The 22,910-nt window shown below is 47.4% G+C and overlaps 1 protein-coding gene across 2 annotated transcripts in view; it reads left to right on the forward strand.

Moving 5' to 3' along the window:
• Nucleotides 1-22,910, forward strand: part of NMD3 (NMD3 ribosome export adaptor) — a 379,934-nt gene that overhangs the window by 221,392 nt on the left and 135,632 nt on the right. For both annotated transcript variants that reach the window (XM_069618472.1, XM_069618471.1), the window contains 2 exons: nt 7,133-7,245; nt 19,885-19,957. In XM_069618472.1, the coding sequence (XP_069474573.1) occupies nt 7,133-7,245; nt 19,885-19,957 (186 nt within the window). The remainder of the gene's footprint in view (nt 1-7,132; nt 7,246-19,884; nt 19,958-22,910) is intronic.

Below are 22,910 nucleotides of genomic sequence, written 5' to 3' on the forward strand. Positions count from 1 at the left end.
CAAGGACAATACAACCTAACCCCAAAGACTTACCTGATTTACCACAGGGGGGTACTCACCTCATTTCGGGTCGGCGCAGTTAATTCTGCATCATCGCTGTACCCCGGCCCTAAAGGGGAGAACCACAATAGACTTACCAGGATCTTACCAATTGCCACTTGGAACTCTTCTAGTGGTTTAAATCTGCAACCTGCAAGGAATCTGGCAGAGTGAAGATCAGACTTTTGAACTCTTACGAACGATTGGACTTTAGAGTCAATACTGGAACTCGCCAATTCCTCCACGCCAGTGAAGTAACTGGTCGTCTACGCGCCCCTGCGCTCGACGCAGGATGGAGAGCTCATCTTTCCAAATCATCAGGTGAGATTAAGAGGGGACTTAAGGAGTGTTCTGTGGGCAGACAAGGGGAGTGGGAAGGCGGGTTAACGCTCAGATTACGGGAGGTTAATTCCCCTTCTCCATTGCAGAAAGATATTCATACGAGTCCAACAAACGAAGCTAAGTGGGTCTGTCCAGTCTGTCATCTCGGCTCTACGTGTTACTCTGGTGGAAGCAACAGCGGGCCAGTCCATATCGACGCCCCCGTGGCAATCAGGTGAGCGTAACACACTGTCCATATTTAAGCACTCGTCTGAGGAGTGTTCTTATTTAAAAATTCCTTTAATTTCTCAGTTTTTGAAAGGGCTCACTGTGTTCCTACCGTCACCTTTCCAGGTGCCCGTTTGGGATTTGAACCTTGTTCTGAAGTTCCTAATGGGTGCTCCATTTGAGCCTTTACATTCTTGTCCTTTGAGACTGTTAACCCTTAAAACTGTATTTTTAGTTGGTCACTTCCGCTCGCAGAGTGATTGAGTTACAGGCACTTTCAGTTAAGCCACCCTTCACTGTGTTTCATAAGGACAGGGTTGTCCTTAGAGTTCGTCCTTACTTTCTTCTGAAAGTGGTCTCGGAATTTCATTTAATCCAGAAGGTCATTCTTCTGGCATTTTATCCTCCTCCGCATCCTGGTAAGGAAGAGGAAGGGCTCCAGATAGCTTTAAGTTTCTACATTTCACGCATGTCCCGGGTCAGAGTGGATGATCAGCTCTTCATAGGTTACGCTGTAAGGCGTTTGGGACAAGCTGTTACTAAGCAGACTTTGTCTAGATGGATTATTTTGGCAATTTCTGAATGTTACCGCTTGGCGGGTAAGGACCCTCCATTCTACTAGGGGTATGGCTGCCTCTACTGCCCTGCAGAGGGGTGTTCCTATTCGTAACATCTGTGAAGCAGTCACTTGGGCTTCAGTCCATACTTTTGTACAACACTACTCCCTAGATTCTATCCATGGGCAGGATCTTGCCTTTGGCAAGGCGGTCCTTTACTCTGCAATTTGATTGGGCTTTCTAAAGTTCTATATTCTAAATTCTTTTTCCCTCCTCCATACGTTGGTACTGCTTTGGGAGTCTGTCATAGATATGGAATACGTCGGAGGACCCAATCCCCTCGAAGAACAAGTTGCTCTCTTACCTGGTAACGTTTTTTCGATGGGATGGTCCGATGACTTATTCCATATCGCTCCTGCACTGCCTACCCTCCTACAGAATTTCGTATGCGATTGCAGCTTACGTTTCCGCAAGGCTTTCTGTAGTCATTCTGGCAGAAGATTGGTGCCACACGTTCTGGGAAAAAACTATAACTGAGGCTACGGGTGTTGTGCGTCCTACTTATAACATCCGGTGACATCGGCTCGACGGAGGCCCTCGAGAAACAGCGTATCAACGTCATCGCCGCAGGACACCAACGCCAAAACATTTTCCGAAGCATCATAGCTGTGGTGATTACTGTCAGAGATGTGGAATAGGTCGTCGGACCATCCCATCGAGAGAACGTTACCCGGTAAGAGAGTAACTTGTTCTACTCTGTGGAATTGTGTTTCTTTGGCAGCTGAACATATTCCCGAAGGGGAGTAATGGGATGGTTTTCTTGCCCTCGTTCAGGATGGCAAGGATTCCATGTGTGAATCCGTTCAGTCGGGTCTGGACGTGGCAGACTGTGTCAGCCGGTCCATGGCGGCGAGCACCGTGATGCGCAGGTTTGCGTGGTTGCGGAAGTCGGGGTTTGCTCCTGATGTATAGTCCCGGCTTTTCAACATGCCCTTTGATGATGACCGACCATCTTTTTGACAGCAAGGCTGACGAGAGCCTTGAGAGGTTGCAGACCTCCAAAGCTGCAGCAAAGTCGTTGAGCTCTGCAGTACGTCAACCTCCGCCTTTTCTTCCTAAGGGACAGCAATGGAGGGGAGGTTCCTTTCGATACTACTCTTCCTTTGGTAGATCGAGAGGAGCTGCCAGTCAAAGGGGCCAACGTAGGAGTACCAGAGGTGGAAAACAAGGTACTCGAGGACCCAAAGCCGCTCGGGCAGTTGCCTTTGCCCTCAGGCACTGCCGCAGCGGCTTCAGCTCAATCATGAGGCCATGTCCCATGGTTCGCCGGTTGGGGGAAAGCTGGCGCCGCATCTTGTAGAATGGCGTGCCATTACTTCTGATGTGTGGGTTCTGGAGATCATAGCCCACGGCTACTGTCTTCCTTTCCGGCAGAGGTCTCATGACAATTCACCGGGGACAGCTCACTTTGAGGAGTTTGGATTCGCTCCTTGCGCAGGAAATCAAATCCCTGCTGGAGAAAGGCACCATAGAACTGGTGCCTGTAGCGGAGAGGAACAAGGGATGGTATTCCCCATATTTTTTGATCCCGAAAAAAGACAGGGGATTGAGACCCATCATGGACTTGGCGGTTTGAACAAACTCATCAGGAAGGACAAGTTCAAGAGGGTTACTCTCTCTCAAGTCCTCCAGGCCCTTCAACTTCAGGACTGGTTGGTATCTCTCGACCTCAAGGATGCTTACTTTCATGTGCCGATTCATCCCAAGCACAAGAAGTACCTGATGTTCGCGGTTGGTGACTCGCATTTTCAGTTTCGGGTCCTGCCATTTGGATTGACCTCCGCTCCGAGGGTCTTCACCAAGCTGATGGTGGTGGTGGCAGCGTATCTCCGGAAAGGGGGGGATTCACGTGTACCCCTACCTGGACGATTGGTTGATCAGGGCGCGCTCTCCTGAGCAAGTCCTGGATCATCTGTCCGTCACCTGCCACTCCCTTCACAAGCTGAGCTTCTCCCTTAACTTAGAGGTCTCATTTGACACCTACCCAGCGGCTCCAGTACATCGGAGCAGTGCTCGACGCATCCCTGGGGCTGTTCGCCTCCCCAGGTGAGGGCTCACCACATTCTGCAGATGGTGCACAAGTTTCAACATGCCCAGAGTGTCCCGGCGTTTGAGTTCTTGAGGTTGCTCGGCCTCATGGCATCCTGCATTCTATTGGTGCCATAGGCCAGGTTGCGGATGAGATCTCTCCAATGGGCTCTCAAGATGCAGTGGTTGCAGTCCTCCGGCAGGATGTCGGATCCTGTTCAGGTGCCACCCTCGGTCACCCAGGATCTTCTGTGGTGGGCAATCGAAGGCAATCTGATGAAGGGAGCTCCATTTTGGCTACCCTGGCCGGAGGCAACAATCGTGACGGACTCATCCCTCATGGGATGGGGAGCTCATGCCAACGAGTTGACAGTCAGCGGTCGTTGGTCTCCGTCGGAGTCCAGACTCCATATCAATCTGTTGGAGCTGAGGGCCGTCAGGCTTTTCTGCCGTCTGTACGGGGGAAGAATGTCCCGATTCTGATGGACAATGCAGTGGCCATGCACTACCTCAACAAAAAGTGGGGGGCAGGGTCTCTCCCACTGTGCAGAGAGGCGATGCAGCTCTGGTTCTGGGCCATCCAGCAGGAAATTTCGATCTCGGCAGTTCATCTGGCCAGAGACGAAAACGAGGTGGCGGATGCTGTGAGCAGGCAGAGCACGGTCTCGCACGAGTGGGAGCTGGCTCAGGAAGTTCTCTTGGAGATCTTCGCCCTTTGGGGGACCCCACAAGTGGATCTTTTCACCACCTGTGTCAACCGGAAGTGTGAAAGATTCTGCTCGCGGGACTTTCCTCCAAGAGGGGATGCATTCGTAGTGGAGTGGTCCTTCCCACTGCTGTACGCATTTCCTCCAGTCCCTGTCATTCCGCAAGTGTTGCGGAGGTTACGGAGGTTCGGTTCCCGAATGATTCTCATTGCTCTGGCATGGGCTAGGAGAGCGCGGAACATCCCATCGTAAAAACGTTACCAGGTGAGAAAGTAACTTGTTCACCGAAATGGCTGGTGCCAGCGGACGTGCTGTATTGATCACCCAGAGTGCACGGACAGTCATTAATCACCAATGCAATTGCAGAGCCAATACTTTAAACGCAGGTAGACGACGCAATGACTTACAACCACACGCACGCTTGGAAAATAATGAACACTTATATGGCTATTTATTCAAAGCTTGGAAGCAACAAGTGATAACACAGAAATAAATCACAGAAAAGACAGCAAATTCAAAAGAAAATACATCACCATGGGCGTAACTTAATCCCTCATCTCGCCAGAAGCGGCTGGAAGACCCCAATAACAGCCAGGCCGAGAGCACAACAGCCCACAGGTATGCTGGACGGAAGCGTCCCCCCTCCGACTGAGGTCTTTGTACTTGTCCCGTCTGACCATTGAGAGGTTCCGCATATATGCACTCCTCAAAAAGGGGTGGTAATTTCTTGAACCTTCTGGCAAATGCACGTGCGCATTGATGGGCAACCGTTGGTTGCCAGCTGGGTCAACCGACAGTAACCTCAAGGAGCAAAGCGCTTCCCTCCTCTAAGAACAAGCGCCACGGAAAACAGTCCCATAACTCATAACAAGACATAACAAAGCCAGCTTTCCCAGCAGAATGTCCTTGACTGCATACCAGGTTTGGAAAGCATGTTTTCTTCAGCAAAGTAAATCCAGCTCTCAGCAAAATGAGTACAGCTTTTCACTGCGGCATGAAGTAAATATCCATTATGGCTCTGAGTGCCCCCAGAATACACTGCGCACCAGCGCCATGTTTTAGCTCAAGCATAACACGTGCTATACTGACTTTTGTGTTCTTTTTACCCATGGGCTGTAGTCACAGCCCCGGTAATGCAAAGAAGGGTCCCCATTGACCCACAATGGTGGATGTATTCTTTTATCACCATTTCTTGTTCTTTCTTGGTCCCTCTGCTGTGCAGCGCGGGGGAGCTCCTGGTTGTCTTCGGCAGGAATCCATTGGGATCACACCGAGGCTCCAGGGCGTCTGTGAAGACAGGAAACGAGGGAGGAGTCTGAAACTCAGCCTTCGTCTTTGTCTTCTGGTATGCCTGCCTGGAATCAGTTGCAACAGGGAGGCTGGTTTTCCTGAAAGAATAGCCACCCCCAAAGTTTTAATATAGCATGAGTGCGGATTGACTGGGTTCCTGGATAAATGTCTTGGATCTGGAACATGAAGTCAAGTTGACCACTAGAGCTGAATCCAATGAGAAAGAAGAAAAGACACCTGTCAACTCATTCTGAGTGACAGCTGCTGTGCTGACCCTTTCTACCATGCTACAGAGGAGCCCCGAAAAGGACATCTCCTTCCCTTGGACTCGTGGGACCACTCAATCTTAAGAAGACCTGCATTTCGAGCCATCCCAAGACAAGCTGTGACCTTCCAGGGCTGCCAACTGCTGATTCTATGGGACCTTGAGGCTGAGTGCTGTGCGTAGTTTTCCAAAGAACAAATCTTGCTGAAACTTCGGGGGACACCTGCTGGACCTCCAGAAGAAAGATTCCACTCTTTCAAGTACACCTTTTGAATAGTGCTGGATTGAGAAAGCGAGGCAAATCGATCAGACGACAACCGTTCATCTGGTATCACGAAAAGGGTGCCAAATCCACAGAGCCGTGAGAAGCTAAGAAGAATCCCTTGCTGAGAGCCTCTCCACTCGACTGCTGCAGAGTAATCCTGACCAGTGTCCTTGCTTCCGGCTGAAGACCAAGAATCCATGGACCGCGTCCTGCAGTTGCTGCATCATGAGGGTGTCCACCTACATCATCATCAACTTCTTCATTACTGAGGCACGGTGGGACTCGGGATAATACTTACCTAGAGTCTTTCTATCGTTCTTCTTGTGTAGATGGGGGGGGGGGTAATTCATGTTGTAGGGAGTTCTCCCATCCATGTTCGCCCAGGTCGAACTCTGGACCGCATTCAGGAAGCCTTCTACGAAGTCTGAGCCCTTTTACTCACAAGAACCTTTATTGTACTGCTACAGAAGATTTCTACATGAACTCGTGCCTTTTCTACAGCTTCTGCCTGCCCTTTTGACCGCCAATCTAACCCGGAAAAGATTGAGAACTATATAGGGAAGGACTCCCTATACTCCCTATATAACTTAACTTGTGCTGGTGTTGTTTCTGTCATAAGGATCTGAAACAAAGTTCTTATTTACCTTTGTTTCTACTATTCTAAAAGGTATTTCAAGTAACTGTATTATTCCTGAAACAAAATACATTGCAAAGTTATTACTCCCCTTTGAATTGCATAATGCCATTCTGAAAAGTAATTGCCAAGCTCTTACTCACCTTTGAATTGTATCCACTATGCTAAAAAGAATTTCAAGTGTAACTGTATTATTCCTAAAACCTGAATAAGTTAGACGTGGTACAAAGTTATTACTCAACTTTGAATTGCATACAGTCATTCTAGAAAGTATATACACAGTTTACTACAAAGTGGTTTTACTTGCATGGAATTGCAGTCTGCCAATTCTTTTACACTGTGGTTTACTTACCATAAGTATTGTATTGGTTGTTCTATTGTTTTATTTGCTTGTGATAGTACTTACCTTTTATAGCATTCTCTTTGTCTGTGTATATATCAAATAAACCATTATTTGTACATATATAACATACAAGTGTATGCGTGTTTCTTTGGGCCATATGTATCCTACAAGTTTTGTACCTTCCTACAGCCCTTTCTCCCTCCTAAGATGAGCCTGGCTGCTCTACCACTGCTACTTACCTTGAGTGGTACTGACTTAAGCTCTGTATTGCCAAGTAGAATAGTTTTATAAAGGACTTTGGGTGGCCTTTACAAAAACTGTCCTAACAATATTGCTAATAATGTGATGGTGCCAATACAAACACAACATAATCATTTTTCAATTTTTGAATTTAGCATACACTTGCTGAGGTTTGGGTGCAGAAAACGTCAGAGATGAACACAAGCCAGCAATACCACTGCCGCACTCATCTTGGACACCTTCTGAATCCCGGAGACCTGGTCCTAGGGTGCGTTTGACATCTGTACATTTTTGCTATTCAATAGGTTTACCTGCTGTTTTGTTGATATTAATTACATTAAGTTGATGTAAAAATAACATGGCAAAGTGAAGTTCCCATTTTACATTTTGTGTTCTGAAATAGCCAGTAGTTTAGATTTACATCTGGCCTTCCTAGTTGTAAATTGTAGTACCTGCCTGGCACCCAGTGGTAGAGTTAAAAAGTATTTTGAAAAGGATGTTAAATGCATGTAAAACAAGACGGGTATCCTGTTACAAATGTATATTTGGACAGCATGTTGGGACCATACCCACGGTGAATGGCGCTATTACTTTGGCGAAATGAAATGTGTATAATTTTATGGATTAGAGGGCAAGTATAGGGACCTTACCTTTTGCTACCCACTGATTTTTGTGTTTATCTTTTTGGTACTCTTGTCCTGAGGGACCCCCTGCTATCCCCTAATGCATCCAAACCAATAGGTGCCTTTCAGGCTCCCCATATTTGCCCTAGGGTGATTTTCACCCTACACAGGTTTCAAGGCGTACGTTGGTGGCAGCTATACTTTAGTTTTGGCTTCACCATGCGTGCAAGCCATTTTACTGCATTGGTAGCTGTTCGGGTGCAGAAGGCTGCAACTGACCAGGAGGTGTTGTGATGGTCGGCAAATACTTTGTGCGTTAAAAAAACCTAGCTATCCCTAACTGTAAGAGGGGTTTCCCTGCCACAAACTAAAAACTGAAGGGTCTGTCAGAATGTCCGTAACTGAAAAAGCACCGTCTGGAGTCTTAAAGAGTCTTGATCAAAGGTAACGTGCTCTCACCAGGAGAATGACTCCCTTCTCCTGGTGTATTAAAAGAAAGTCTCTTCAGGAATCCAATCGATAGCCTCCTTCCCCTGGTCTTGGTGTACACACAGTACCTGCTGTATCCAGGAGAAATGACTCCCTTCCCCTGGATAAAGATGGCAACAAAGTTCCAATTGTGTCCAGGGGGGAATGACTCCCTTCCCCTGTCTTCATAGGTAACTCTCACCAGTTCCAGGCTCTGATTAGCCAGTCCATGGCCTTTTCTTGACCACTGTTTGGAGGGTTCCTCCCCCTGATATTCACATTGTACTTCTTTGGGTCCCAGAACCGTTCATTCCCCCTTTCTTGTCAGACCCACTTGCTTCACTCTCCTGGCAAGTACTGCCACAAGGAGGATGACTAGTAACAATATTGGCTTCACCTCTGTTTGAGTCCCAGACTCTTTGTTCTCTTACCTTCTCACTAGGCCCACTTGGTTGGTTCTATTCCCAAGTACTGCCACAAGGAAGATGTTTCTTAGCGTTATCCCTGTGGTGTTCATCTCTCTCCCGCACCTCCAAGCCCCTACCGGTCCCCGTGACGTGCCGGTTACCTTTGTTGCATCGGGACACTAGACCTGTCCACCTGGGTGCTTGTGTCTTCTTGCTGGGCTGCGTGTGCTTCTCTGGCTTCTGCTCCTCTCGCTCTGCATACCTTCTTCCTGCTTTCTTCACCGGTGTAGGCCCTGTGACTTGACTGCTTGGTCCACCTCCCTAGGTTGGGCCACCACCTTCCATGCTCCAGTCACGTCCTTCAACTGCTCCACAACACCAGGCAAAGGGCTACCGTCGTCGGCCTCTTGCCTTTGGGAGCAGACTATTCTCTGGGTTTTTCCCACCACATTCTCTGCGTCTCCTTTGAACTACCTGGGCTGGACTGTCATTCGTGCTGGTCTGCGGCTCTTTCTCAAAGTCCTTTGTCAGTTTGGATGCATTTTTCAGGCCGACTCCCCCACTGAAGTCTATACCTTTCCTGTATCTTCTGTGTGGCATTCTTCATCGCTCCTGGTGGCCACCTTGTCTCAGTTCTAACCTTGCTGGTGATTTTCATGCTTTGGGTGATCTTTTTGTGCCAGTAATGGAGTTAGTCGTACTATCTGTATTGTTAGCAATCTTCTTCATCTCAGTAAAAATAACTGGTATAATGTTAAATAACAAATAGAAGTGCTATCAAGGGGGGGGTTGGTGGAAAGGTGGAAACGGCTTGAGAGGGTTAGGTTTGGGGTGTTGTGCTGACATTTTCCCAGGTGGTTGTCCTTATCTTCGGGAGGGGAGTCCCTCCCCATGTGGTCCTCCCGCATTAAACCACCCATAGGGGGGGAATATTGGGTAGCAGCCTCACCTCCCTAGCTCACGCCAGGGAGAAGTGAAGACACCCAGGGAATAGTCACAATGCCCAATGTACCAATCTGGTAGCCATTGGGGTACCAGTGTGTTTTATTTTTTATATACATTCTGAATAACTTGTGAGGAGACCACACATTTGTCAATTTCGAGCTTTTAGTTTATGCTATTTGACTCAATTGTGCTGGGTGTCATTACTCCTCTTTGGCCTCTACAGCCTTGCTCACTTCACCTTGCATAGGCTTTACACATTTTTAATTGTCCAATACTTGGCTCTTGCAGATGTTTTCCTCTTTACTTGAGAAATATGTCTTACATACATGGCTTATCCTTTTGACTCTCCTTGTGCCTTGCAATTATTCCTTTAAGTACCATCCTTGATCCCAGGCCAATAGACTCCTCTGTAGTCCTCACACAAAGCTGCGTTTCCAGTGTCTCCTAACTTTGCAGCCCTGGTCTGTCTCTGAGGTAGCTTGATTGGTTTCATGGAGTCAATACAAGTCCAAAGTACATCTTTCTATCGTGGTTGCCCTAACCACGTTATGTTTTCTTCTGCAGCAGGCCGCTATATGTCTCGTCTACCTTGCGTTTCTGCGCATACACATTTATTAGTCGGCAGGTTACTTTATCTTCTTTGCATATATGATTTCTTCATATTTTATTACATGTTTCTCTTGTTACTTGGGTTATATCTTTATTCTTTAAGTATTTGCATATCGTTTCAGTACGTCTCAGTATCTTCACTTCCTGACGTCACTACGCCTTTGTCAGATTTCACTTTAAGCTCTATGATGTCCAATGGTGTGTGCCGACATCCTTCCACCTTTTTATTATGAGGGTACATTTGATACGGTTGTCTGAGTGCATATAATCTCTCATACACACGATGTGGTATTGGGATGATATCTGGTGTCCCACATAGGGCTCTTCTCCCGCTATTACAGTGTGACGGAGGTGAAGGGGGGGGGAGCTTGGGATTAAGTGTCCACCTGTTCCTCTACATTTCCCCCCTATGGTCGAGTCCTCAACTACCTTCTCTTCAATCTTCTTTGTCTCTTCATACTGTGGTTTATTTGGGATCCATTATACCCGTCTTAAACATTGTGACAGAGATTTTCTTAATGCACTTGAATCTTGCTTGGTTTGGTAATTAAAAAAAAATCAGAATTTGCTTAAATACTCAGTGAGTTGCAATTTGGATATGTAATGTGCCAATTGCCTTGAATTTTCTCAGACTGTTGTATTGTTTTTCTTTTTTAGATACAACCATTTTCTCCAGGCTTCTTTGCCTGACAGCCAGGGATTACAATAATTAGGAACTCAGTTATTGTACTACTGTTTAAAGCATAGAGAATCCCAGTTAGTTTCACACCTATACCTAGGAGTTACGTTTGGCCTAACCATAGATATAGTCTATTTCTATAAAGTACATAGTTTTGGGGAGCATGGCTAGCTTGAAACCATCAGTTACTAAGAGCTGCTTTTGACTCCCCAGGCTAACTGGTGCCATGTAAACATACATATGTGATATTACCTCTGTATGTTTGCTGATATGAAAAAGGGCGTTTAACACATTCAAGCGACATTCAGTGCGGTATGGAACACACATCCTGGTAATCTCAGGTGCAAAACAGATTTCTGGCGTGCTCACCAAACATCAATTTCGACCCCTTGTACAGAAGCATTACCATCCACTCATGTCTGTCTTTGAGGTGATTCAATTCTGTCAAGGGTATCAAGTATATCCAGTTGTAAACGGAGATTCATTCAAGTGCGTAGATCTGTGGAGCTAAATACAGAAGAACATTAATTTGTATATCACAGAAAATACTTCAAACAAACAAAAAGCCTATTGACATTCAGAGTAGTCCTATTGTGTATAGGCGCATTATAAATGCCATATCATATCATATGCTCCTATATAAGAATTTGCAAACAGATTTGATGTCACATAGTTGTTTGGCACTAGGAGCCCAATATTATTGTTAGTACATTTCTGGATAAGGCTAACCGGCCCTTCAGGGCTACAATCAAGAGCTAAGTGGCTCAGAGCAATTTAAAACCCAGATACTTTGTTCCATTGAAGTGGACATTCAGAAAGCATGTCATTTCAATGCCTTGCGCAATAGGTTTTCTGTCAGTATGCAACTGTGTCTCTAATCAACCATTAGTGGCAGATGGCATTTTACCAAATGCACGTAACACAAAATATAATAACTGTAGGACCAGAGGAACCTGACAAAGCACTTTGGCCCTTATTTCAAGTTGGGCAATAAACATAAAACAAGTAGCATTTTATGAGTGGGTTCAAATACCTAATAAAACACTTCCAATGTTTGCCTCCACCCAACAGGTGGAGGTCAAAATTGTAAACGCATCCCAGATGTAAGCACTGGCAGTAGACAGGACTCTTGGGGTCTAGTCTCAGTTACCCCCACTAGTGGAAGCTTGAACCTAGTGGTCCTTTTACTTCCCTCCCTGCTTCATACCCACAGGTTAGGATCCAGTAGCACTCGCGCAGACTTACTTATTGCTCTACGGGATCCTCCTATCTTCTCTTCTTTAAGAAATCCCTTCACATTTACAAGGGAGTCAGCAAAGAAAGCAGACCTTTTTGTTAGCATCTATACCTACTCTGAAATTAGAGGCAGAACCTATAGTGAATCCTATACCCAAACAGTACAGACTGCCAATGTGCATGTCCAACAAGTTTCCAAGTTCAGACTTCAGCATACTGAGGCCCACAGGCTCACACTACACAGCCTTGCATGAACAGTGACCGAGTTCAGAGCCTAATGTGCATTTAATGTACTACTGAAGGCATTCATTACAAGCAAGATGTTGTCATATATTGTTTCATGAGGGCTTCTTCCCAATCCTAAAGGCCATAAAAATAGGTGTTAAACTGCAACTCAATGATACAAAGTTTAACACTCTAAAAGAATGAGAAAACCCTGCTGTGATTGGCATACTTGTCTACACGTTGCACACAGATCTCTGAATCAAGTGCTTAACCTGCTGAGCTATGAGAAACTTCTATACAAAAGGAAAGCTGTGCCCCCAGTGCTTACTGCATCCAAATCTGTGGGAACAAGAACTACATGGATGAGGAATACACCACCGTAAGCCCGTGACTCATGGGCAACCCTACACTGCCCAAAATGCTTTGGGCTGGGAATCGCTCTGGTGTGTTCCTCATCCATTTCGTTAATTCTCATGTGCAGTCGGATGTTCACTCAGCACCAGGCCCGGCTGAACATGTGTAGGGGCCCATTTCAACATGATGGTGGTTGCCCCCTTGCTTTCAGTGGAAAGCAGTCTGAAGCAGCCCTTCAACGGCAGACATTCTAGTGGAGATAATCTATTTAATAAGGAGGTTACATTTGCGCCAATTATCATGAGATGGCGAGCCAGCAGGCAGCTCATGAAAAATTATGTATGTTCCATCAGCTCCCTGCACTCCTGCTGTCTTGTGATAATTTTCAGCTATTTAATCTTCGCTTTATTGACGTATGCAGCAGCTAATGAAGAATTCATAACTATTCAGTCATTGAATGGCAGCTGAATGGTTATGAATCCTTCTTTCGCTGCAGCTCTCTCCTCTGCACAGACACGGAACAAAGAACTTCGTTATTTGCCCCGTGTCTGTGCAAAGCAGCCTGCACTCTGGTGTAGGGCTGCCTGTAAGCAGCTCCTCACTGCCTGTGCCCATGAATAGTGTTCTGGGTGCGTTTCAGTGCAGTACCCAGGCCAGTGTGAGAAGGGTGCATAATGCTGTATGCTTTATGAAATAATGACTATGGCTTTAAAACCCAAGGGGAATTGGTAGGCTCACGTTAATCTGCATGATGCTATTGCGACTTTGCATGCAGGATGGGGACCATACAACTAAAGCCATACTCTTATTGCTCAACATAATTCTATGTCCATGTATACAGTGTATATTAAGTTTACTATGAAAGGCTAGTTCATTATGTAATGTGGTTTGCATCCAAGCCATTGTTATAAAAAAAGTATTATTTAAGCACATGGAATGCAAAGCAAAAACTTAATAAATATGTTTAACTAAACCTGGGAAGATGTGCTCAGTTGCTTAAATTGCCCACATCCCGACTTGACCGTTTAACCCAAGTGTGTGATCCTGGGCAAATTATTTAATCACACTGTGTCTCATCTGCAGCTCCATAAGGTATTCACTTCATAGCTTATGTTAATAGATCATGCTGCATGATCTATTAACATAAGCTATGAAGTGAATCTCATGTTACTATAAATTTTAAAAAAATGCCTAATGGTGACTATAGCGTTGCCTGATATATATTATTAGTGTAATTCCGTTTTGCACCACAAAGTTATATGCCACTTGGCTTACTTCTGGCAACTTATTCTAAAGTCACTTCCATGTTGCCTCCAACCCATTTTCTGTGAAGAGGCTTCTGTCGGTGCAATCCTTATGCACATTAGATTTGCATGTATTTTGCCCCACAGACCCTGGACAGAGTTCTAATAGATTAGAGTTTCCTGCAACTGTAATGGGCCCACAGTTTAAAAAAAAGAAAGAATTTTGCATGTTCAATGTTAAAAGCAGTTGGCTCTCTCTGTTAAGTCTGATAACACCCACTTCTTGCAAGTCGTGAAGGTCCTAGAAAGTGTGAAAATGGCAGATGGTGTGGTGTGCAATGAAAGACTCAATATTGTAGCATAACAGGACATAGCAGAGTATGGGGCAGTACTCTGGATGGCCCAAGCAACTTCAGTGACTGGGAGCAACAGGGGAGAACATTTAATGTTGATTCTACCACAGTTAGTCCGCTATACCAGAATCTCTGGTGTACTGACTGGCTGGTGAGACTGTCTGCCTGTCAAATCAAGTGATACGAGACTGGGGGAGGGCCAGTGCAGCAATAATGCAATTCGAATGGATTGTGTTGTCCTACGTATTCCTCATCTTTAATATTCGATATCCAGCTTCACCTGCTTGCAAAATTCTCATTCACTCTATGGGACTGCATTTCCATGGCGGCAGAGCACATTCCTGAGGGGGAGGAAAGGGGCAAGTTCTTGGCTATTGTTGGAGACGGCAAAGAAGCCATATGTGAGTCTCTTCAGCCGGGTGTGGATTCTGCTGACGGCATCAGCAGAGCCATGGCTACTAGCATCGTAATACGCAAATTTGCGTGGTTGAGGAAGTCTGGTTTTGCGCTGGATGTGAAATTCCAGACTCCTCAACATGCCTTTTGACTGGTCTCATCTTTTTGGCTACAAGGCTGTCGAAAGTTTTGAAGTTGCAGACCTCAAAGGTGGCAGCCAGCTCTTTAGGTGCTGCTATTAGGCATCCTCGGCCCTTTCGTCCTGGTGGACAGCCTTGGAGGGGTAGATCTTTTTGCTACTACTCCTCAGTTGGAAGAACGAGAGGAATGGCTGGTCAAAGAGGCTAAAGGATAGTCCCTCGTGGTGGACGAGGGAGAGGCGCGAAGCCTGCTCAAGCAGGGGCATCCTTGCCTTCAGCCACTGTATCTGCCGCCTCAAAACCTCTCTGAAGTCTTGAGTCACAAATCACCAGTGGGAGGCAGACTGTCTCAGCATCTAGAAGAATGGCGAGACATTACTTTGGATGCTTGGGCATTGGAAACCATAGCCCACGGTTACTGCCTTCCTTTCATTCTGAGACCTCGGAACAATCCACCGGGGAGCCACTCTTTGAGGATTCCTGATCCGCTCCTTGTGCAGGAAATTTTAACCGTGCTAGAGAAAGGAGCTATAGAACCAGTATCTGTAGCGGAGAGGAACAAGGGATGACATTCTCCATATTTCCTAATATCCAAGAAGGACGCAGGACTGAGACCCATCTTGGACTTGAGATATTTGAACAAGTTCCTCAGGAAGGACAAGTTCAAGATGGTCACACTCTCTCAGATCCTTCAGCACCTCCAACTCCAGGATTGGATGGCGTCATTGAACCTCCAGGATGCATATTTTCAGGTGCCAATCCATCTAAAGCACAGAAAATACCTGAGGTTCGCCGTTGGCGGTTCTCATGATCAGTTTTGAGTTCTGCCATTCAGGCTAACCTCCGCCCCAAGGTTTTTCACCAAACTGATGGCGGTGGCGGCAGCGAGTCTCAGGAGAGAGGGGGGATTCAAGTCTACCCCTACCTGGACGATTGGCTGACCAGGGCGTGTTCTCCTGAACAAGCCCTGCATCATCTGTGTGACCTGGCACTCTCTTCACAGACTGGTCTTCTCTCTCAATTAGAAGAAGTCCCATATGACACCTTCTCTAAAGCTCCTAGTCATCGGGGCTGTACTGGATACATGCTTGGGAAAGAGCTTGCCACCCGAGGTGAGGGCTCTAGACATTCTGCAGATGGCCAAGTTTTAAGAGTGGCCAGCATCTCCCGGCCTTCGATTTTCTGAGGTTGCTCTGCCTCATGGCATCCTGCATTTATCTGGTGCCAGAGGCCCGCCTGAGAATGAGATCCCTTCAATGGGCCCTCAGAACACAATGATCCCAGTTCTCAGGAAACATGTCAGATCTTCTTCAGGTTCCAAGCAGGGTCGCACTGGATCTCCTGTGGTGGACCTGCAAGGACAACATTCTGAAGGGAGAACCTTTTTGACAACCAAGGGCGGAGATAACAGTAGTGACGGACGGCTCACTCACGGTGTGGGGAGCCCACACGAACGATCAGACAGCAGTCGTTGGTCTCCATCGCAGTCCAAACTACATATCAATCTTTTGGAGCTGAGGGCAATCAGACTAGCGCTGAAGGCCTTTCTGCCCTCTGTACAGGGAAAGAATGTCGATGGACAACACAGTGGCCATGTACTACCTCAACAAGAGAGGTGTAGGGTCATTACCACTATGCAGAGAAGCAATCCAGCTCTGGTACTGTGGAATTCAAGAAGGAATCTCTCGATCTGCAGTTCACCTAGCCGGAGAAGAGAACACGGCTGTGGATGCTCTGAGCAGGCAGAGCACAGTCTCCCACGAGTGGGAACTAGCCCAGGAAGTCCTTCAAGAGATCTTCACCCTTTGGGGAACCTCTCAAATGGATCTGTTCGCAACCAGTGTCAATTGGAAGTTCGAACTGTTCTGTTCCAGGGAATTTCCCCCCAAGAGGATCTCTAGGAGACACGTTCATAGTGGACTTGAGTTTCCACTCCTGTACGAATTTCCTCCAGTCCCCGTCATTCCGGTTGAGACACTTTGGGAAACGCATGATCCTAATTGGCCTGGATTGGGCCACCACAAGCGTCTTCTACAAAGAGAAGACCTTCTCTCGCGAGAGGAGGGTCTGGTTCTTGTAATGTGTGTGTGAAAATGAGCTAAAACATGGCACCGTTACATGGATTTTTTGGACATTTACTTCCAAACCGCAATGAAAGTCAAGTTTCTGTAATCTCAGTTAGAAGGCTGACATGAATTCTGCAACGATTGCAATATTATACTATGAAACTGAGGAGATCACTATGAAGGATAGTTGTTGTGGTGTTCTCTCAAGGACGAGCCGAGAAGGGAGTCAGAGATGTGCAGGTGCATTGATAAGGGGTGCTGGGAAAGAGCGTGCGGAAGGCAAGCTGGGTTTTTCCACTACTGTCTGGATTTTTCCCCTCCTTGCCTCCCATGCTTGCTGTCTGTCCTTTGGCCGGGAACAGTTTGCAACCTATGGGATTTTTTCCCCATAAGAAGAGAGATATCCTGATGACAAGACAGAGAATTGGAACTCCGGGTGATAGTCTTGCTGAAAGGGAGGACGCTCCACTTCAGACCCTGTTGGTACGTGTGATCTCTGCCTACCTGCCTCAGGACTGGGTAGTGTTGTTGCAGCTGAGACAGTTTTCTCCTACAACTGCACTAACGGTGATGTAGACCCTTTTGTAACGTTTCATTCTTATTTGTGTGGCTATATATAATCAATTGCATGTATTCCAATAATTATCTGTGTGCTTATCAATGTTTGTGAATAAAGGTTTAGTTATATTCCAATCATTGGTGTAGGTGTGTATAATTGCCTTCCAGAGTCTAAGAACTTTTGGCCCGTGTAATAGGGTGAGTAGTTCTGAGGTTATTACATGTGTCCTAAAAGCAAAACATAATGGTGCTGTGAGCAGGGTCTTTGTGCTGAAATCGAAACCAGAGACCAAACGGATCTGAAGCTTGGACACAGGAAGGCAATTTCTTTACGTTTGTGACGTGTGCACGTGTGTGTGAGGTATTGTTGATAGGGAAGCAAAACATTTATTGACACTATCAGTTCCCTATTTAGGAATAAAGGAAGCTCCGCAGGCGGAGATTGTCCTGAAGTGACGATACTAGGGTGTACAAAGAGTCCGTATAATGAACTGGCACAGACTTGGGTGTGTGGTGCAGGTTTAAGTGAGAACTGGGATATGGGTATAATAGAGGCGAGTCCAGCCGAGGTAGCGCCGTGCGTGCAACAGGTACTCGTAGAAAAGGGAAAGGAGTGCTCAGCTTTGGGCAGGCGAGGTTGGATTTTGTTCCCTGCATTCAGAAAGGTGCATCAGCAGAATGTAGAATTACAGGCGAGTGTCCTGAAATTGGAAAAGGAGCTGGCTGCTGAAACATATATTGCATTAATGCAGCAGCTCCAGATGAAATTGTATCATAAGGTCGATTAAATATCAAGCAGTAGCCAAGCGAGTTGCTGTGAGAGTTGCCCGAAACAAATATAAAAAAAGAAGAGGGTGAGTCAATACCCGCAAGGTGACAACAGTGATTGCCTATTGGGACCCCGACCAATGGGACGGAGATGTGTTCGACAGTACTAGTTCAGAGAGTGGTTCGGATAGGGAGGTAGTGTCTACACCAGAGCCTCACGGGAAAGAGGTGACTGCTAAACCAGCCACGCGCAGACGAACTAGACCACATCCGAATAATCCCAGAGGTGGTTTAGTGGATTTAACAACATTGGAGCATTATTCTTAACAAGAGGTTGGGGAAATGATTAACCTATTGAATCCCATTCTGCTGTGCTCAGATCCCTTTCTTTCGTTAAATTAGTCTCACTCAGCTGGGCTCGGACCAATTGTGATGTACATTAAACTATCAAAGACTTTCAAATGTGTACAGGGTTTAGCATGACCTGTTCCATGACCACTTTGATTTTAATATTTCTTTCACACTCGGCATCAGTTGGATACCTAACCGAGACCTTCGAATGAGCACCCATGTGGTGCCGGACCACTGTGTATATGTTATCTTTTCTTTGCCTCCCAAAGTTCAATTATAAAGTTCAACTACTTCCTTTGGCTTCCAATTGTATTTGCGTCGCTCATCACAAACACCTCACACACTGTTCCCTTTATACAATGTTGCCGCTTGCAACCTTGTTTCAAAACACAAGCTGGTTTGGTATCCGTCTCTCCGGCTGTGCCGTCTTTTCTGATGCCGCTTTGTTGTAGGAGCCAAGGACAGTACGCTCCTCCCCGTCTTGGTTATCGACGCGGGAGAGCCCCGAATACCCCTGACACAGTGTGCAGGTTTGATCAGCCTTAGTTCCTGGTCTTCAGTTTCTTACTTTCCAAGGCTCACGAAAGTAACAGTCTTTACAGGTCAAGGGTACTTCGCTCCTTGGAACCCACTCTGGTCTTGCCGTCTTTCTTTTTGTATTAAACTGCCATTTTGGAACTGCTGTTTCCTTGTGTGTTTTGCCTCGCTTAGTGTGTGCTTTCGTGCTCCTCCTTTTATCCGTGTGGGGAAGTGTGATGGAAGTCAGGTAGGTGTGTAATGATCTGTAATTGCCTGACCATGGTGTTGTGACATGTCGGGTATATGGCTCTGGTGTTAGTCCATTGTCGCTCACGGTGAACTGTCTGTGAGAAAGTGTTTGTGTCGGGAAAGGAGGAGTGGGGTTGAGTTCCTAGGTATCCTACCTGGTAGGATGGGGAAAGGTGTTAGAAGGAAGGGGATACCGCGTCTCACCCTCCGGTGTCCCACTTCCACTCTCCGTAAACCCCTCATCCAGGTGATACTCCCGCACTGGTCCACCTCCAGGAACTGGATGTAATAGCGATGGCCATGTCCTGGCCACCTGGATGACAGATCCCCGGGGACTAGCTGGTCAGACACCTTCAGGTTTCTCACAGTACATTTCCATTGCATGTGTAAATTGTGTATTAGGGAGCAATCATGTTCAAGTTATTTCTGCTTTAGCAAATGTTTCAGTAAGCCATTAGAAAATCAGTCTCTTTATTTTTTTGGGGTGAAGTCATTGATCCACAGTGAAGTCAGGGTGGCCGTTCCTATAGTGAGTGATTTACATCCTTGAATTCGATTGCCATTCCTTCGTCTGAGTCAAAACTCAGTTATTTAGTGATCCATCTGCTCTAGTTCTACTTAAATAAATTATGTGCCTCTGATTATGCCAGTTCTTCTCTGACAATTCAGATTGAGGTGAAAGCTGAACTGACATGTACTCTATACCTTTCTTATTAGATTTGATTTGGCCAACTGCAACCTGAATGATGAGTTTGTGAATAAGATGAACCCTCAACATGTTCCTGATGTGGTGAGATTTGTATTGTTTTTCATCTTGCATTCAAATAGGTTTACTGCCTCATGAATATGTAAAAACATACAAGTTCTGTTATCGAGGAAATCAAATTCAGGACTCCAATTTAAGTGAAGTTAATTTGGTAAACATGTAATGGCAGCGCTGGCACACAACACTCGAACAATCCTGACCCTGCGATACCCTCCGCCCCCATATAACATAATATATAGATTTTGACTGCATTAAACCAACATGGCCCGCAAGAGAGTTCATGACTGCATTAAGGAGGGTTTCACTCCTTTCAATTAATACAATAGGCCTTTGTGGAGACGGACGAGCCCTGGTATTTCTATGGTTCTCCAGCATGGGGTCTGGCATGGATTCACATGCTCATGAATATTTCCCGTCGTCAGGCTGGGAATCCTCGAGTAAAAGAAAAACAGTTTCACTTTCACTTACAAACTGTATTTCTCCTCTAAACAAATAACTGTCCTCTGGGTCATACTGACCCCAGCCAATGACTGTCCTCTCCCAAAGCCCCTCCTCCGGCAGACATCTTCAGACTTTTACCGCACGTTTAAGTGTTGGGAGTCTTGTTCCATGTGCTACTTCTACTTTTTCATTTTTAGACGGAAAAAGTTTCTATTTTTGTCAAAAAAGAGCCTGTGTGCTCTTCTTTCCATCTGCTGACAGCTGGGATCCGTTTGTTGCGGAGTTTCAGCGCCACCTCAAGGGTGAGGATTGTCTATGTTTCTTTGAAGTTTCCAGAAGGCCATCAGGCCTACTCCGCACCTCTGGCCATGGCGGAGGAGAAGGGAGGATAATCCCTTTTCAGGCCCTGCACCAGATGTGGGCTTCGGAACGTTTTTGTAGAGGACCAATGCCTCCACGGTCTTCACCCGACCACTAGGAAGGAGTGTGTGAGATCTGCCTCGGCTTTTCCAAGAAACGATGAAGGATCGACACAGTAGATTGGCGGTGTGGGTAAACACCAAGGCCTCTGCCCTGTGCCCCGAGCAGGGTCATTACTCACCCAGGACCAGCCGGTCTGAGGAGCGGGCTTCTAAGTCCTTTGAGGGCGCCCCATCTGTGGGGGGACCAAGACAAGGCCAAGCACCGCAAGTCCGGTTCCATCTGGGTCGCTGCACAAGCGGGTCCCGTGATGGACGGGGCGCGATCGACATCGCCATCCGCCTCCATCACCAGCCAGCGATCGAGCTCCTCCTCGAAAAGGAAATCGTCCAACCCGGCTAAGCTGCGGGAGAAGCCAAGGACGAAGGAAAAAACGGCTGACCTGCCCAAGAAAGCCCAGGCGGGTCAGGAGAAGTCTTTGTCGACGATTGAGCTGGTGGCGGCTGCTCTAACGAAAGTGAAAGGGGCTGACCCTGTGACGGTAACCCTCACAGTGCCCAACTACCCTGCCTCCACAGTGACTGCGGCGAAGCCTGCTGGCATGCCGGAGAAGAGGATGCAGTCTCTGAGCCCGGCTCTGACCCGTCAGGGTGCAAAAGGCGGTGGGGGGTGCGAGGTAGTCTCAGGCTGTGCTCAGGCCATTGAAGTTTCGTCCACAGACGACGAGGACCTGGAGTCCCTACACACGGTCCACGAGAACATGGAGGATGACAACGGCGCAGGGCCTAGTGTTCCGATCATGCCAGCTCAGCCGAGGGATATATCTCTGGACATCATATCGACCCTAAACACTTTGGTGTCGGAAATCCAGAAGAGGATGCTGCAGGGCCTGTTTCCTGGGTCTCCTGTTCAGCCTTGGGCTAAGAAGAGGAAGCGTCATCCGATGCCCCTGTTTCAGCCTCCATATCCGCGTTGGGCTCCCTCCCCACCGGTGAATACGGACACTGGGACGGAAAAGGCCATGGCGACGACTACTACTACGTCAGTGGGCGGATCTCCGCAGCCGAGGGCGTCCCCACCGGATGAGGTGGGGCCGTTCCATTCCATAGTTGCCAAAGCTTCCAAGCTTTTCCAGCTTACGCTGAGGAGACCAAGAAAGAGGGTTTCCTGTACCAGAGGCGCGAGGCCAAAAGGAAGACCTTCTAGATGACGTGTTGGAGGAACCCTTGCACGGCACCGGGCAAACGGGATAGGCTGGAGAAAAAGTACTGGGTGCCGGAGTCCGCACCCAGGTGCCTACGGTCGTAACAATCGACGGACTCTGTGGTTTTGGTTCACGAGGAAAACATTGCCGAACATTTCCTTGTCATCCTCAGTCCATCCGGACAGCGAGGGGAAGGACGCCATAGGAAGGAAGATTATTTACACCGCAGCGCCCACCATCAATGCGGCCAACGCATGATGCCATGAGCTGGCATGATCGGAACATGATGCGGCCAACTCACTGGTGATCCTGGCCAGGTATAATTGGGATCTGTGGTACAAGCTGGGGCCGATTCTGGAGTTCCTCCCCGATGACAAGAGGGTGGAGGCGATCGCCCTCTTCCAGGAGGTAGATGTGACTTCGGACCATGCCATCACGCTGGCACTGGACATCACCGACGGAGGGTTCAGGCAGATGGGGGAACGGTGTCTGCCTCCATCATCAAGGCTGGCTGACGGCCACAAATTTCTGCCAGGAGGTCCAGGCGAGGGCACTGGACATGCCGTTCGACCGAGATAACATTTTTGAGAAGATCGTCGACGAGTCCCTGCAGGCCATCAAGGTGGATACAGAGACAGCCCGTGCCGGTGGTCAGCACGCTCCAGCCACACAGCTCTTCCTTTCGCTCTTCCAGAGGGAAGTCGAGCAGATCGACAAAAAGTTTCTCCTAGTCGTACCACCTGTCCTCCAGGTCCACGACCCTGAAGGCCTACAGAGGCCGTTCCCAGGTCTACGGTGGAGGTGGTCAGCACTGTTGTTGCCCTCAAGGCAGGACGCCGGCGCCAAAGTAAGATTGAAATGGCCAGGACGTGTGGGCGTGCACCCTGGTGAGAGGCCGGCTGACGGGATTCG

This window comes from Ambystoma mexicanum, chromosome 10, assembly GCF_040938575.1.
Source record: "Ambystoma mexicanum isolate Mex_15411 chromosome 10, UKY_AmexF1_1, whole genome shotgun sequence".
NCBI classification, from domain to species: domain Eukaryota; kingdom Metazoa; phylum Chordata; class Amphibia; order Caudata; family Ambystomatidae; genus Ambystoma; species Ambystoma mexicanum.